Raw genomic sequence first — 18421 nt, 5'->3', positions numbered from 1 at the left:
CCAGGTCTGAATATACTATTGTTAATCTCTGAAACTCAGGTCACTTCTCCCCCTCAGCAGGAAGCTTACAGTACCAGGAAGTGTTAAACTTCTTCACGGCACCAATCTCGTCCATCTAGAACCCAAATGCTGCAGCAAGACCTAAATATCATCTCACTTCTTTTCAGGTTTTGCCCCTAACTTCTTAATGAAAATGCTCAAAAGATCAGGCATGACCCTTCCTTTAACTCTTTTCAAAGCCTGCTGTAAACCTATTATGCACATGCCAACGTTGAATTCCTTATCTCTTCTGCCTGACTGTATGTAAAGCCCACACTACATAACTGCATGCTGTATATATTTTGAGTGCAATAGCTACCTCTTAATTGTCAAAATTGGTGATCTTTAAAGTTTGAAGCTTTCCTATACTGTCATATACGCTATGTTTTCCTGATGTAAAAATGGGTATCTTCTCCTTGCACGTCTTATGTTAAGCGCTTTAAAATCTCTTAGGATGTTGTTCCCACTGAACCAAAAATAAATCGATAAAAAACAGGCGTTCTCATAACTAATGTATTGCTACTTGGTTTATCAAAGGCTGAGTGGGCCTTTTCTTGCTTGTGATTTGCAGATTACACCAGATGTCATCAACAGGCACCTAACCTGTTGAGCTATCTTGGCAGGGGCTGGATGGCGGGGCGTGGGCTTCATATATCTGCATGTGTGTTGGGGATTTTGAGGTCTGATTGAAATCAGATTGCAGGGATGGAGAGGTGTATGTGAGTATAGGTAACTGGGGGACTATAGTAGACACCACACGATGCAAGTTTTTTTATATTCCACATAACTGCACAAGTGTTTGATTTTGTACATTTATAATTCACGGTGCAGTGAGTTATTTTACTTACCCAGAGTAGCACATCTTTTAATCGATGTCTGGATTGCCGCATATGTCTCTGGGATGTGTGAACGTGTGGAGAAACCTAAGCTATTTCCTCAAATCAAATAGTAGGTTTCTCACATCAGGCCGATTGGACTGAACCGACATTGTATAGAGGGTATGTCAATTGCATGACGTCATAATCATTTTAACAATATAATATCAATACAATCTCATAGTACTTTAATAACCATAACAGTTTTAGTAAAAGGTTAACAATTTTATTTCCCTATATTAACAATGCTAAAGTCACGAAAATAATTCTCAAGCACAAATGATACATAAAGAGAGTCAACAAAGACTGATTGTAATGCCTCATGTATCTGAGTTTAATTAAAGCAAATAAGCAAATCAAATGATTATAACACAAGGACATAGCACCAAAATCTGTGCTAAAGTAATCAAATACATCAGAACAAATGATGAGACATCAATAACAATTCAAGTGCATGTGAAGAAAACATTTTCCTCACCAACCACTAATTAGCATCAGCATGTTGGGCTTCATGTAAAAGTTTTAGTACACAAATTTAGAAAAAATATCTAACTCGAGTTATGTCAAAAATCATTAGCAGCAGTTTATTCAGTGAGTTGCAGCTGGTACCTGGAAAACAAAAACACATAACAAGTACAATTCATACATTACCCAATGCACTACAAAGGTTATATGTTGGAACAACGCATGCTCGAACCACGCATGCCTGAACAACGAGGTCGGAACAACAACCTCGTTTTTACCGCTAATGCCTTTACCACGAATGCCTTAACAACGATTTTTCGTTGTAAAGGCATTCCTGGTAAAGGCATTAGTGAACGTCATGCATGGTCCCAGCATGCGTCCCCCCCTGGCCCCCACCACCACCCCTAAAAATTACCACGCCCCCCACAACCACCCCAACCCCCACCCCCAAAATTACCGCAACCTCAACCCCCTCCCCTAAAACTTAAAGCACCCCACCCCTAAAACCTGACCCCCTCCCCCGCCCCTAAACCTTAATCACCCCGAGCCCCCACCCAACCCAAAAACTAAAAATACCCTGACTTCCCACCCCTGACCCAACCCCCACCCCCAAAATTACCACAGCCCCACCCCTGAAGCCTAAAACCACCCCAACCCCCTCCCCTAAAACCTTAATCACCCCGAGCCCCCACCCCCAAAAACTAAAAATACCCCAACTCCCCACCCCGCCCCTAAAACTAAAAATACCCCAACTCCCCACCCCTGCTCCTAAACCACCCCGACCCCCACCCCCTAAAACTAAAAATACCCCGACCCCCTGCCCTTAAAACAGCCCCAGCCCAACTTACCTCCTCCTTGATCGCGTCGTCCTCCTCAGACGACTCCTTTCTTCTGTGCCTTAACCACGCATGTAAGTGGTTCAGCACATGCATGGTTAAGGCCCTGAACAAGGAAGTTGTGGAAAACGAAAGCGTTGTTCCGCTTTCGTTTTCCACAATTCGTTTTCCACGACTTCGTTGTTGAGGACTCGTTGTTTGGGATGCTTCCCACTAAAAAATCATCGAGTTCGTCTACTTCATCAGAGGGACACCATCAGAAATCAGCATCGGAAAACAGGATACAGGATGGAAGAGGGTAAAGTTAAGACTCTCTGACTCTCAGCAGGACTGACTCACAGAAAGGAAGAATGACAATGACTGACTGAACTGAACCAAACTCAACTAAAACTGCTCTCCTGAACTGCACCGAAACGAACTGCCCCAAGAAGTGGTGACCAGACATTAAATGAAACTGACAAATGAAAATGATTGGACAAAACATAAGGTGAGGAAAGTATGACCAATTAGAATAAAAACAGATATCTAGGAATTACACATTTAAACATCATTCACATTTTCCATTGGTTGTCGAATCCCTAAACTAATACATTTGTATCCTAGACTTCCTTTTTTTTCCGTCTCGTCTGTGGATCCTTTGTTTCCCCCTCATCAAGAACTCGTGCTCAGGATATGTGATTTAACATTGTTTATTCATTTCCACCCTCGAGAGAAAAACACACTTTAGTAACATTTCTCTAACAATGAGAATATTGAGACTTCGAACAACAATTGAAACATGTCATTAATTAGATCATAAAGCAACCTTGCATATGCTTATGCTTTAGTCCTGTAGATGTCACTGTTAACACTTTTATTGGTTAAGAAACGCACTAGAGAAAATATGTGTAGATTAAATGAAAATAATTCTATTCATGCTAAGTTATCACAGGCCTACATAAGATGGTGGCCATTTCATAAAACACTCATTTTAATTATTACATTGATTAATCAAAGTTAAATTACACATTAATCTATGAAGTGAGTACATCATCAAATCTAGATTTTTATTACTAAAATCTCTGCTTCCACAGATGTCTAGCAAGTAAGTAGGCCAGTGGGGCCAAATAGGCCATTAATTAAAGTAACTCACTGCTACTATCACTGTTCGCCAAAGTATTTTTTCCGATGTGTTATCATGGACTAGGTTTTTACGCAGAAATAGAAATAATGGTAGAGTTGGTAGCTGTGCTTGAAAATGCTGTTTCCACAATGGCTTTTGATTAGCTGTTCCTGTACACTAGAACATGCATTCATGAGGAATGTGGACTATTAGATGCTTCACCTTTTCGTGGTGAGGTAAACACGCCTTCTGCATGGAGTGGAGCACTTAAGCAATGTCCTCCGAGGTGATGTCATTGAAAGCCTCTCGATCCTGTCTTTTCATGTTGTCTGAATGAGTACGCTCTTGTTGTTTTCTCTTCAGTGCATGCTGCAGTGATTGCTATTAATGAGGCCATTGAGAAAGGAGTAGCCGAGCAGACAATGGCCGCTCTGAGGAATCCCAATGCTGTGCTACTGAACGTGGAAGAAGAGCGTGCCAAGGACTACCACGATGAGCTCTCGGAGGCAAAAAAACGAAAAGAGGAGAGTGCAAGGCTCAAGGTAATTCACTAAAAGGCATGCTGGACCAATGCCATGACAGACAAGTTGGCACCAAAAGTAGACCAGCGTCACAGCTCACTGTTAGCAAGAATGAGTCCCAAAAGGTCATGAACATATGCTGCCTCTGTGCCTTAAGGAAGTGCATGCTTGGCAATGTCGCTGATGGCAGCAAAACCTCTAAGTTGAGTTGAGGAGGTTCAGCACAGAGGAGGGATGGAGCTGGATTCGGGATCAGCAAAGAGGAGGAATGCAGCTGAATCCAGGATCAGCCCAGAGCAGGAAATGTACTTCGATCTGGGATCAGCAAAGAGGAGGGATGTAGCTGGATCCTGGATTAGCTGGATCTGCATGGCGGGAAATAGTTTGTTTTGGAATCCGCGCAGAGGAAGGATGTAGCTGGATTCGCAGTCTGTGTTAGAGCCAGCTCGGGGTATCACATATTTCCTTCTGCTCTAGCGCACTAATGCTCGATTACCAGTCCAGAATCTTTGAGCAGGAAAGTCTTCACTAAACTACATCAAATTAATCCAATGTAAATAATTATTGTGTTTGTGTAACTATTTCAAAGAAGTCATCTTAAACTTACCATGCCCAACTGCCTATGGAAGTGGCATCAGAGGCCCACAGAATGAATGCCAATGTCACTAAGCACAGGTTTGCATTCATATATTGGTCCACCCAGGTCCATAAAATGATCTACCTGACAACTACGAATATATATTCCATCATTAAAACATACCCTAATATACATCAACCTTCATGGCTGCTGTTTACTATAACTTTCCACTAAAAAAGGACAAAATACAAGCATGCACAATTTCAACTTACCACCCGTGAACGAGAATACCATAAACATGAATGGTGTAATGATCCCAAAAGTGCTGTAGAACGAAACAAATGGTGGGAAAGTGTTTTACGTATGCAGTGAACATAATGTATTCTTATGAGACTGTAAGAATACACTTACACAGTGCACAGGGCTGCTATGCACATCCCTGGTTGTGGCCTTACAAATTAGAGGCTGCTTTTATCTGAGTTTCATACACTGATACCCACCTTACAACACTGTCATGATTGGCTGCTTTGAGATCCAAAGACATCAAGAGTTCTTGCTGGACACAAGACCTAGTGTCCGAGTATTAGAACTGCAGTAATGCTGAAGCTTGGACAGCAGCTCCAGGCACCTTATTTCACCGAAGGTTCTGCCGACGAAAGGGTGATGCTGTAATAATGAACCAGTGATATCAGTGGGGGTTCAACTGTGGCTTATAAGAGGGTGACCACAACCTCACCTCTGCTGTCACGTGCTGTGTCGTGCCTGTTGACGAGGGTCGTGCCAAGGATGAGCTGTCTCCTCTCAATATGTATAGGTTAGCTCTCATGTGTTATCAATGTGTTCAGATGGTATTGGCTTAATTTATGTAATGGTCCAACACAGTATATAAAACAACTATTATTAATTCGTTGACAGTAGTTATAAAATAGTGTTTCACTTAGTGTCTACATCTTGGATCGTCTTTCAACTTTGCAGGCAGAATGTTTTGCCTGTTTACCTACTTGGATATTTTAACTCAGAGTCTGAGGAATATTTTATATAGGCCATTGTCCAAGAGACCCGCATATAGCATTGTAATCAAGATATATTTGGATACACTTAAATAATAGTGGTAAAAGGGGTGCAGATACAGGGAACTTGTTATCAGGCACAGTAGCTTTTTTGCTGAGTATGCAAGAGAGGGATAGAGGGGAGTGGCTATAGGCTGTTTCTAAAATGATTCCTTTTTCACCTATGAATGCTTTCTATGTGAAGACAGCATCTCATGGTCTTTCTTACAGATTGTTAAATAAGCCTTGTAGACACCTGTGAAGATCAGTGAACACATGTAGCATACATTGCAGGTTGAATATTCTCTAATAACACATTACAATCAGTCAGCTAACCCTACTACTTATGTTGCTGTCCGAAACCTGGTTCTATCTGTTTCCTGGAGGTGTCTTGTTTTAACTTTAATATGTTATTTTTAGACATAAATCAAAGACCTCAGGTGACATCACCTCCCAGGATAACATCATAAAGATCTATTTTTTTAATTGCAAAAAAGTCTGTCTTCCAGAGCAAATAAACTTCCTTCAAACTCTTTCTACACCTGAATCACTTACAAACTCCTCTTAAACGTATGAACGAATCTACTACTATGAAGTCCACCTCTGTCCTAGGACCCCAGTGGTTGCATCATCTGCAGTCACACAAGTGTTGTGCATCTCCTTGTAGTTGTACCATTTCTCCTGCATTAACCTTATGTAATGGAATAAACTAGGGCTCTTCAGATCCAGTCTGTGCAATGTCTCTGGTAGAGTTTTCCAAGACCCCATGTTTAGACCATCAGTTTTACTTTAGTTGCTTCTTTAGTAGTCTCTATTATGTTGATATCAAAATACCTTGGCATGTTCGTAAATGCCCTCCCTATTTTCCCTGTTGATGGTCGTAGTCTAGCTCTATTGTCTACTTTTCTGAGCCTTGAAGTATAATGCCTTCTTATACGACTCTGCTGGTTCGGTCTGTCTTTCACACAGTTGTGCTCGGTAATCTTTTGGCGTCTCATTAATACTAACTTGAGTTAAGGCTAGAGTGGCATCTGTCCTGTTCAGTCTCTAAATAAGAATTAAATGTCTCCCTCTTCAGCAGCCAGACCAACAGTTTACCCTATTTGTCCCCCTCCCTTTGAGGTCTCTGTCTTTGTACCCTGAGAGTAAATTCTCTCAGTTCTATTTTCTTCTCTAAAAGAATTGCCTTAACTCGAGGCCATTTGTAAAGGATAAAGATAGATTTACAGTAATGTCTTAATTCCTATTTGTCTGTGTTCTTTTGTGTAACCAACGCTTAACCTTCTGCACCTTGTTACCACCACCCTTGGAGATACAGCTGACTGGATCTGGAACTTAGGTATGGAGCTGCACGGGGAATGAACCAAGGTCCTCTATTTGAATGCTTGAAGCATGCGCAGTACTGTGGCCTCAACGACTTTGGAAAAGCAGTCTTCAGCCCCACCACTGTGTGGGGACAGTTTCATTCAGGGGTAGCAGTTGTACAGGTCAGGGTGAGGTCAATTTATCTTACTTCTTGATACCTGAGACTTTAAAACATACAATGCCCTCTGTCGAAGATTTATTTAGCCACAGCACAAGGTCACACAGTCTCAGGCTAGGCTTTTATTTGAGAGCATCAGCTTGCAGCAGGTGTTTTTAGATGTTGTCCTTCTATCTCATGCATATTTAATTGTACTCTTTGCAGTTACTTCTGCAGATACCAATACACATTTTATGGCAAGCAAATGCATTACCCAGGGGCCACTTTTAAGTGAGAGGTCGTCTCTAACCAGAGAGGTAGAAACTGTAGAATTAAGTTTGGTATCCAAAATAACAACTGAGTTGACTTATTTTTCAGCTGATAACGAGGATGGAACATCTAGACTTGCAACAAGACAAACCCTAGTTATAACCATCCAAACAGGACTTTTGTTTTTAAAAAGTGAACTGTTTTAATACATGGCATTTGTATTGGCATTAATATATTTTTTTTATATAAGGTCCTTCATAATGTGCTAAATAGCTATCATGCATACATGTTAACGTTTACACGTTTTCTGTTGTTTTATCATTAAATATCTGATAGAGCTCTCCTCTCCTAAGCATTCCCATTTATTTTTCTGTGTATTAATATTGTATTTTTATTTGGTGACTTACTCTAAGATATGCAGTTTACTCCTTGTGGACTTTGGCTGAATTGAGGTTTCTCAAATAACCAGACAAAACCAGCATGTATAGATTCCCAGCCATTGATTTGTGTCTCATTTTTAGATCGAGCTTAGCAGCACACAAGTGCTGCTCTTCTCAACATGTTGTAATCTATTCTGTGGGCTTTAACCACAGCCATCTCACGCTCATCACTTTCATTGGTTCCTGGGCCTGCCTTTCAAAAATCCGTTGATGTTGTTGGTAAATGCTTTATGTTTCTCCCGAATTAAGGCTGGTTTGTTACCGCCTTGGAACTGACCCTGTTACATGGATTATTGCACGATCGGCCATGTAACTTAGTGTGGCACATCATTTTTCTCTTTTGCCTCGCCGCTTCGTGCTGTTTATCCCTATGTGGTTTCTTCCTCTTCCTTGTTTTCGGGTATCTTGCTGTTTCTTTGCAATGTCTGTGGGGCCTTTTTTTGCAGTTTTATGTAGCACAAACTCTACACAAAGGTATTGAAGCACTTTTTTTTGTTTTTTTGCAGTTTTAAATAGCGCAAACAATGCAAGGGTATTACAGTGCTTTACATGAGCACCTGTTACATTACACAAGAACATATTCATTTTTGGTAGCAAAGGGAGATTAAGTGATTTACCCAGAATCACAAGATTTTGTGCCAGAACCGAGACTCGAACCATGTTCCCCATCTCCAAAGTTGGCAGCTGTGGCTCTTTAGCCACATCCTCTCCCCTAGGGTTCTTTGTCTGGTGCGTGTTGGGGCAGTCTGGGAATAACTTTTTTTTTCTTATATAGCGCTTGGTAATACAGGTTCTGTCATTTTAAAGTGCTGCAAAGCAGGTGCCATTCTTAACAAAATCCCTTTAATTCATTTGCATCAACCTTGCAGAGATGAAGAGGTAAAAATGCTATGTCAGGATTGTAGTCTGTGACATTCTAGTTCTGTTGAGCCCTCTGCAGTGGGTGCATTAACCAACTGACTTGAGTAGAGCTTGACACTAGGCGATAGCACGTGCTCTTGATAGCCTCTGAGGGTCACCAACCAAGCACATTCTTTAGTTCCAGGCATAACGATAGCTAAGGGGTTGTCTCCAAAATGGTGAAAAAGGAGTCATGACTCCAGACCCAGGCACTTCATGGCCTCAAGCTTGATACCAAAAAACATCTAGCCTTTGGATGTAAATTTCGACCTGTTCATATAGAGTTCAGTTAGTACAGGGAGCCATTTTTCTAACCCTGTAGCACAAAGAAGCTAACACAAGGGTGCTACAGTAAAAAAAGAAGCAGCGTATCATAGGGCACAAAAGAGGAGCAAACATCCATCACTTCCTCCTCCCAGAATTCACTGGTGTTGTGGCTTTGACACTCTCCTCAAAGTTACTGAAACCTTGCAGATGCCGCTTCTGGAAGTGCTATCTAAAACAACACTCAAATAACACTTTTTCCTGTTTGAAGAGGCCCCACCTCGAATACTCCCCACAGTCTGTGTCACAGGCGCAGGGCACTTCCCCATCACCCTCTGGACTCCTATGCATAATATCACAGCCAGTCTGTATGAATGAGGCAAAAACACTCCCAATATGGTGGCCTTGTTGTGTCCCCTCTCCTGCAGCGACAGGCCTGGGAGGGTTGCTGTGGCCCATGGCATACATCCACTACACTCCAAACCAAAACACATAGGTAAAGGACATTGTCATTCACAACCACAATAGCTCTAACTTTCACAAATGTGAGACCTATTGTATTGCAAATGCTTGTTTAGATACATTATTCTTTAAAATACGTTAACATAAGAAATTGTTATTGAGCAATCGCTTTCTGAGGATGTTACTTATTGGTCATCAGTGAGGGTGTTGCCCTTCTTTTAGAACATTTCCATTTCCGAGGAAGAAAGGGACGCCTATGAAGAGCTGCTGACGCAAGCTGAGATTCAAGGCAACATTAACAAGGTCAACAGTAAGTATTTAAAATGGCGTCTGAAGTGGGAGTTAGTCTGCTTTCACAGAGAAGGATTTCAACACTAAATGGTATTTACAAACGTTAGAAATGATGTGCACTCTGATCTTCCGTGACTATGCTGCATGAGCAGACGTGTTATGCAAAAGCTGCTTTACGTGTTGCTGTTTTGCAATTTCTGCATCTGCTTATTAAGTGCTGTGCTTAAATACCTAATACCTATGCACCATTCTCCGAGCCACAGCTTACTGGAAATGTGGAGCCACCTACCCTCCTTTATGTTGGGGTTTGGTCTTTGACAACAGCCTCCCTGTGTGAGTGGTATAGATTTGGGATGGGTACATGCAATGACAGTGGGGCTCGTGCAGCTGGGGGGTGCTCTGCTCCCTGATGTGTAAATTATGTTCTCCCACTGTAAGCAATCTCTTCTCTCCAGTCAACATGGCTCTAATTCAGGTAGACGAAGCGCTTGGCAGGGGCGATGAAGTGGCATTGATGGCAGGTCTGTCCCATCCTGTTCTCGGCCTCTTTGGTGTTCAGCGGCAGAATGCACCCTGGTACCTGACTCAGTTATCTGAGTGCAGGCGGCTGAAGATGGAGGTAAATAAGTAAAACAGGCACATGTGTAATATAATCACATGTGGACGTGTGAGGGGGAGGTGAAAGGGTTTTGGGGTTTTATCAGGTGATAATATTTATTGTTTTGACTCCTGTCATTCTTAACATTTCTATAATTTTCCAAAGAAATCTGAGTAAGTGGTTTGGTTAACACCTATTACACTCATAAAACCAAGAATCTCTATTTTAGCTCACCATCAAAAAAATTCAGATGATATTTTGATAATTACAGAAAAACAACAACAATAAAGCTCTAAGCGTAGGCCTCTAATGACACACTTAAGAAAGAAAAAAACAAAAATACTCCTACTCAATTCCCATTCCACAGAAAATATAGTAGGTGATACTGGGCTGAGGTGGGAAAGGAAAGGAATAGAATATCTCGGCATATGGCTTGAAAATGTACTTTCTCTTTCTATCAAATACAACAGATCTTTCACCCTATCGAACATCAAAGATGTTTTAGAAAAATGGTCCATAAAATATATTACATGGTGGGGACATATGGAAACCATTAAAATTGTGATTTCCCCATTAGTAAAGTTCCTTATAAGCATTCCTCTCACCTCCCCTTAAAAATCGATGCTCTAGTAACTAATTACCTTTGGTTATCAAAAAAGCCTAGGGTTGAACTTAAAAATCTTAGACTCCCTAAACATTTGTGAGATTTAAACTTACCTGATTATATACCGCCTACCTAGTAACTCCTTAAACATATGAGAGGTCTAAACTTACCTGATTATAGAAGATATCAAACTGCTTACCTAACTGAACAAGATATTCACTTGCTCAAACTCTCAAGTAATCAATAACCTACATGGCTTGCCATAAAACTGCCACTTGTGCATCCCCAATCCCTAACTTCTATACTTTCTACAAAGAAAGTCATAACAAGATCACTATTTAATCATGCTTATGGCTACAGCTCAGGCAATACACCAACTAAATTCCAAATAAATAATAGGCTGAATTCCTCCATCCTTGCCTCCCTATGGCACAATGGCAGCCCAAAATTGAATGGTATACACTCTTCTTCAAAGACTGGGCAGAAAAGGGGATGGTACTAATTAAAGACCTTGGCCTTCCCACTACCTTTCTCAGTCATCAAAGATAAATGATTTTGATGTTTAGACATTTTTATCTATTGAGGTTTTGTTTTATAAACACAAAACTCCACATGTCCAGGATCTTCTTCCCATCTTGACTAAAATAGCCATGAGTGGACATGCTGCCATCAAAAATGCATTCTATATTTTCACCCCGGATCTCCTACACTATTACTTCCCTTGCAGAAAAAAAATTAATTTAAATGCTGCATTACAACTCAGAAGATCCCCCCACAAGATTAGACTGGGATAATATATGGCGTAAGTTGGTGAAAAACAAGTTTTCCCCCTCGCTGAAACAATTCAGACTCAGGACAGCTCACATTTCACACTAGACCCCATCCAATTTTTTTTACCTGGGTTTATCCACCTCTGACGTATGCTGGAGCTGAAAAGAACACATTGGTGACCTGGATCACATGTTATTAAGTTGCAAGTTTTTCACGTCTTTTTGGACTGAAATCAGTTTACTTATAAAGCAACTTCTATGTATTCAGTGGTCTTCGGACCTAGTATCTGCTGCCCTGGGGATTATACCCAGCTACAGTTTTCCAAGACCTCCACAGGGTAGAATCAGCTCTCTTAGACATTCTCATGTTGATTGGTCTTAAATCCATTCTCTCAGAGCGGAAAGATCTCGGAAAGCTTTCTACTCATACTTGGTGGGCCTGGACTCAATTCATTAGGAGCGCCAAGGACTCTCTCAACACATCTCTAAAATCTCACCGAATGAAACACAATAATATTTGAAATAAAGTAAATAAATCGCCTCTCAAAAACCTTAATAATATAGTTACATTTCCTGCATTCTAGTGGGAATCTTTCTATAGAATGACTTGGTTTATTTTGGCCCACATTGCCTATAGATTTTCCCCTTTTCCATACCCTTACCCTCTCCCTCGGTTCCATTTCTTTTTATTTACTCCATTCTTATTGGTTCCCCTTCTTTAACTGTTTTATTAAAACTACCAATAGGTATAAGGCCCTTACTACATAACTGTTTTATTGTTTCAGCATAGCAGATAAGAGTTAATGTATAGCTTCCCCCACTCCCCTGACATTCCTCCGCCGGCCCCTCTTGGTATCACGAAAACCTGGAAAAAAGGAGTCTCTTCTGAAAAAGGCGTAAACACGTCAGTCTTTAGCTGCAGCAATACTTTACTCAGAAAAACGAGTGTTTCATATGGAGCACTGCTTGGCAGTCCCTGTGATCTGAAAAGCAAAAAAGTATAAAGGGTTTGATCTTATGAGAGGAAATGATCTGGTGTTGCAGGATAGGCAGAACCAAAAGCTTGAAACTTTACTCAAAGTATTGATGCTGTGTTCCTTTTTAAACAAACAAGGGGCACTTTTGAACCACTATGCTCCAGATTTAAGAAGACTCCATCCAAGAAAGGCAAGTCCTAACAGCAACTGAAAGGAAACGCAAAGAGGGTAATTCATGGGATACTAAGGACTGTGAGACCAGCCAAACCACACAGCATCTACCCAGAGCTAAACCAACCCTGCCATCTAGGCAGAGATCCAGGGCTATCAACTAATAATGTGGGACTTCTGAGGCAAATACATCTGGGTCTGCTTAGCAAACAATGCCTAGATAAAGTCCAGTTATTGGATGTACTCCAGACGCATGGCCCTGCAACAAACATGCCCAGAAACATCTGTCTCCATTGAAGCCATCTGAAAATCCTTAGTTCTTATGCCCAACAAACCGTTCAGGCCAGCGAGTACTCGGTGTGGTCAGAATGAAGCCGGTACCTCGCTAGCAGATTTACGTCTTGCAAATGAAATGATAACTTTAGGATTTTCTTTATTTTAAATTTTCTTGTCAATGAACTAAGCTTCCAGGTGCATAGTTAAAAGGATGAAAAGGACTTTTTTCAGGAACACGCAACAAATGGATTTAATCCATAAACTAACACCATCAAGATAAAAGTAGGCTATAGCGCATAAAATGTACCATCCAGCCCCTCAGGCTAAAGTAAAGGCTTTCAGTTTTCCTATGACCCATTCAGAACCTTCCAGTTCTTTGAGAATGTTATTGTTGTGACCGTGTGCTGGGAATGTGTATATGTTGTTATATGGTGCAGACCTACAGAACAGCAGCACAAGTGTGCATGAGTGAAAATGCACTTGATCATGACGAGGGCCTGTACCTAACTCGGGTGATGGGGGTCTGCGGGTGGATAGTTTGTGAATAATATACCCTTTTCTGTGGTTGTGCTTGGTGCAGTCTTTGTTCTTGGCTGTATGAATATATGTGACCTAGGTATAGCGCATAGCTAGACAAAAGGCGGCGGAGCGCTGTACAGGGTCAAGGCAGATACACTGAACCAGAGGTTGGAGGTATGCCTGGGTTCTAAAAGCGGAAGTGCGTCATGACCTGTGTATGGAGTATTATTTTCTCGTGCAGTTTTCCTCACCTTGAAAGCGTGGTTTTAACGTCTCTTTTTCCCTGGTGTGCCAGAAAGCAGGTCCTCCCGTTATGCTCGACAAAGGTGACGTGCAGAAGGAAGTTAGTGTTGCCAATGAGGAAGCCGAGGCTCACGAGCGTAGTGAGTAAAACTTCGTTATAACACTGCGCATTTCACGTTGCCTTTATGGGAGCACTCAATCTTGCATGGAACAATAGTGGTTTTTCAAATACCAAAACAAATCTCGTGTGATCTACGTTTGATTGTGGTTGCATTTTTTTCACCATTACCCAACCTTGCCACCTTCATTCTCTCGTGTTTCCTGTAGTTGGGAGTATGGTGAAGATTGGGGTGAGTAATCGTACATTTCAGTCTCACAATGTTTTCTGCTTGTGCATAAAGGGAAGGACAAACTGCTCAAACGATACTTCAGGTCTACGACAACTCCCAAGCCATCATGCATTTCTGATTTATAGCCCTGAAGTGCGTCACATCTGCACTTAATAATGCACAAAACTGCAGTTGTATAACCTGATGGCTTCGTTGAGTATTTTGTCCTTGCTGTATAACTTACTAAGGGCTCCGGAATTCCAGCGCTTGTCTTTTACTTTGCGAGTTGTCTAACATTTTGTTTCTAGGCCTGGAGAGCCGCTTTCCTTCCTGTAGCCAGTGTGTGCTTGTTCGAAATGCCCCTCGCTCAGCGCCGAGCCTGCTGCCCGCAGTGCCTGTGGAACTAACGCTTGCTAAAGGCTGCGCTGCAGAGCAAACATTTCAATAAATAGATCACTTTCAGGCTTCAGATGTGGCGCACAAAGTCGGTTTCCTAACTTAAGGTTGGACAGAGCAACGTGTTTTAGAAGATGCCGCGGTGATCTCATGTCAATGACAGGGGCAATTGTATCAGATTGCTTTTGCCACTTCTGGCAGGCTGTGCTCTTACCTTACATCACCACAAGGTGTCAGGATTTCACCGTCAGGTGACTGAATAAATTGGCCGCGATCTTTCCTTACCCTGCTGGTATTAGACGCGTTGGTGCTTTTCACCGATGACCGACATGGGCATACAGTTAACTAGTCATTAACAATAAATATTTTCACGCACATCTTTGTGCGTGAAATTCCCGCTCGCTATCTCTATCATAAACTCTGTCCCATTATTGTATTTTATCTCTGCCAGTTGTAGATTTCACTTAAGAATTAGCATTCAAATGTAGCATATGGTTTTTGTCCCACTTTTCCTGGTGATTCCCGTACAGTGTTTAATTAAACTGAATCGAAACTGTTGATTGTAATCAATAGAGAAAGCGAAATAAGGTCAAGCTGAAATAATAGACCAGGCACAGAAAATGTAGGTTGTACTGTGGCGCCACCTTTCGGCGCATAAGAGAAGTTCTTGTTAACAGTGTGCGCTGACCGTCTGTAGTCAGTTCAGATATTCGTTTTCCTTCGTGCTGCGCTGGCTGGACTTAGAGTACTAAAAGGTACATCTCCCAGGAAAAATACTGGAACAGCCCATTTGCAGTTTTAAATTCATGCAGCAATATCGATTTATGAGCTAACCCGATGGGAGGCCTCTGATTGGTTTGATTGTAATAAAAAAAAAAAGTGGCCCAGTAGTCTCTCCACTATCACCACAAAAAGCTATCCTGCTCAAGAAGGGAGGCAGCAGTTGACAGAACACATCAAAATCAGTTCCAATAGTGCACAACCTAGCTCCAGGCAGCTGTTTTGGGATTTAAATATGTAGATTGGCAGTGTATAGTTCAAAACTATACGAGCAAAGTGAACTATACCACACCGTTTACTATGAAATAGGCGTCCTTCGCCTGTTGGAGGGGATACCTCATTAAAGGGATTTTCAGGGTTCCATTTAAGGCTTCCTGACACAATGAGTCTCTTAGTAACGTTCTGTCTGGTTGTGTTGCTCCGCAGAGCTTGCAGCAATTCAGAGGATAAACATGGCGATTCGTGCAGGGGATGCAGCTCAGACATTGGCTGCACTGATGCAGCCGGAGGCCCAGCTGCCTGTCGTTCATCAGTCTGCTGCCGAATTGTACCAGAATGAGCTCTTCAACCTCCAAAGACAAAATGCTGTGGTAAGTTGCAAACTACTGGCCCTGCAAGGGCAGCTTTGTTTTTTTATCTTTTGTAACTTGCAGTGCATTTGTTGGCTGTTTGAAAGGCGTTTTTAATATCAAGTAAATTAAGTGTCTTTTTATATATTTCCTTTCTACCAAAAACGTTTGCTGTTTGATGGTGTCAGGTTAGTGTGTAAATATACATTATGCTTGCCCTACGGCGAGTACTTTCACAAACTTTCCATTAGCTCCAGGGTGAGGCAGTTCTGTGTTTGCTGAACATAGGCTGAAGTGTCAGTTATTGTGCATTTCCAGTCTGAGGGTATAATCACTTCCCCTCTCACCATCTTAGAGTGGTACAGGCCTGAAAAAGTGTCAAAGTGTGTTTGGTCAATACTCTCTGAAATAGCGTCCACTGAACACCTCCACCTCCACCACTTTTTCGCAAGCTTGCTTTTGTGCGTGTTCAGAAAATCAAGAAAAATCCGAGGTAAAGCAAAGTGACCCCCAATGATTCATCTGAAGCTTTCGCTCAGTGGTGTACATAAAAAGTATTTTTATAATGTCGAATTTTTGGGGGGAGTTTGAAAAATGAGATCTCAACAAATCATCCACAGACCGTTTCATACGGAATTTATCAATCAGGGTTTCGACATTCATGATTTATGCACAAAAACGTGCACATCCGCCCTGCACCACCACACATGCAGCAGGACATACCTGTGACATTGGAGGTGTGGAAGGCGCGTACCACCCTTCCCATCGTCTCCACGCTTAACTCTGACGTAAAGGAAACTACGCCCTGGTCAAACCTTCAGCGACTGCAGCAAATTCAACATAGGGACATCCCCTCGATGTAGTCGAATTCCATATCCTAGAGGTGGACACTCATCACCGAGAGGCGGCAGTGGCGCACTGCCCAATGACCCCCCAACAAAGTGTAACGCAAGGGCCCTGAAAAAATGATGTTTTCAGGGATATTCATTGGCCTTGTGGGTCTTCTATCCAGCGTGGGGCCTACGTCACATCGCAGAGAGGAAGTCCATGTTGAAAGTAAAACTCTTCATCCTGGATGGTGAGGAATTCATTTCTCAGACCTGGCACATCCATTCGGTTTCAGTATTGTTTTACAATCAAAGGTGTGGGTATCAGTTCCACTATTTGCTTGTGCATTGTGGCATAAGATGCAGGGCCCTGGGCGCGCAGAAAAAGGCATCAGTTAACTACAGTCTGTGCGAATTGCGCAGGGAAAAAATAACGTTGGGTTTAACTCAAGGGTGGTTCCAATGGGAAATCCTGCAGTATGTAAATGATCTCAGCTCACCTTCTTTCTTTATTTAGCAGGGTAATATTTGTTTCTAAAACCTTCTGACTCGGAGAGCCCTTCATGAAATATATCTTGGTGTGGATTTAATTTCAAACACGTATTGGCAATGCCAATAGGTCGTGAATATGAACGCACTGCCAAGCCAGACCTAAAATTCCATGTACAGTAATGACTACCTCCTCCGATCACTTTTTATTAGCATTACAATGGCATGTGTGTACCCCTCAAGCGTTGCAGCTGGGTAAATAAACAAAATGAACACTGCTGTGTGACAGCAAGCCCTTTTTTGTGGAAGCACACAACATCTGCCCAATCAAGACCTGTACTCCCGGCTCCCAACATGTGGGTGGAACCAAAGCCCCTCTCCTGGTGGTTCTTGTGCAGAGCTTTTTGGATTTGTTATTTTTTAAAAAAAGATATTGCACATCAGCATGGGCTGCTGTGCAACATAAAGTAACCAAAAAAGAAACCTCTCACACAGCGAACACTGACCGCTACATAGCGCTTTTTAACAATTTACTTTGGAGACATGTCGCACAGCAGCCCGCACTGGTAAGCAGCATTAAAAAAAGAATTTACAACACCAATAGGTCTCACATAGGTGAAACCTATTGATATTGTTAATGCTTCTTTAGTGGAGTTGCTTTTTGTGGAATAAAACGAATATACTCGTTTTTTCTTGAATTCTAACTTAAATTGCTCCTTAAGGGGAACATACACAGAGTTGTCATCAACTGATTTACATATAAGGTTAACACAGGACATTGACTTTCATATTTATAGCTGACTGTTGAGAATTGTTATCCCCTTGATTTAGGCAGACTATATTAAAAACAATGGGAATTTAAAAGTGTTCTATAATAACTGTTTTATCCAGCGTACTAAATATACGTTTACAACTACTGGACACAATAATTGATAGTCTAGTGCTGCCACCTAGAGACTGAAAGGGGAACTAGTGGTGGCTATATTGTTAACTGGTTTACGCATCTGCAGCACATTTGAGGAGAATGTGGATCTTAGCTGTAAACGTGGCGTTATAAAGGCAATTCATTTTCTTCATTTGGTATTGATATTTGTGTGTGTGTGAAAGTAGGGAGCGAAAACATTCCATATTTACAGCAACAATAGAGCACAGGGGAACATGCCACGTTAAAATGTTGGAGGACAGTTCCCCCATGGTTTGGATAAAAACCCACAGATTCTAAAAGGGGCACTCAGAAATAATTCAGAGATTTAATGGTGCACCGGACTGTTCTCAAATCTGAAAACTTGGTGGAAAATAAGTTATCAGCGCAGTTTCCCT

General features: G+C 41.7%; 1 protein-coding gene across 4 annotated transcripts in view; it reads left to right on the top strand.

Annotated features, from left to right (window-relative positions):
* Positions 1-18421, top strand: part of IQGAP2 (IQ motif containing GTPase activating protein 2) — a 902890-nt gene that overhangs the window by 560218 nt on the left and 324251 nt on the right. For 3 of the 4 annotated variants that reach the window (XM_069223606.1, XM_069223596.1, XM_069223614.1), the window contains exons 8-12: positions 3681-3859; positions 9485-9572; positions 10009-10172; positions 13764-13851; positions 15643-15806. In XM_069223606.1, coding sequence (XP_069079707.1) covers positions 3681-3859; positions 9485-9572; positions 10009-10172; positions 13764-13851; positions 15643-15806 — 683 coding nt within the window. The remainder of the gene's footprint in view (positions 1-3680; positions 3860-9484; positions 9573-10008; positions 10173-13763; positions 13852-15642; positions 15807-18421) is intronic. The other variant, XM_069223623.1, reaches the window with a different exon arrangement.

The sequence above is a fragment of the Pleurodeles waltl genome, chromosome 1_1 (genome assembly GCF_031143425.1).
Source record: "Pleurodeles waltl isolate 20211129_DDA chromosome 1_1, aPleWal1.hap1.20221129, whole genome shotgun sequence".
NCBI classification, from domain to species: Eukaryota; Metazoa; Chordata; class Amphibia; order Caudata; family Salamandridae; genus Pleurodeles; species Pleurodeles waltl.
Note: the sequence above shows the minus strand (reverse complement) of the source record. Positions and strands in the feature narration are given on the sequence as shown.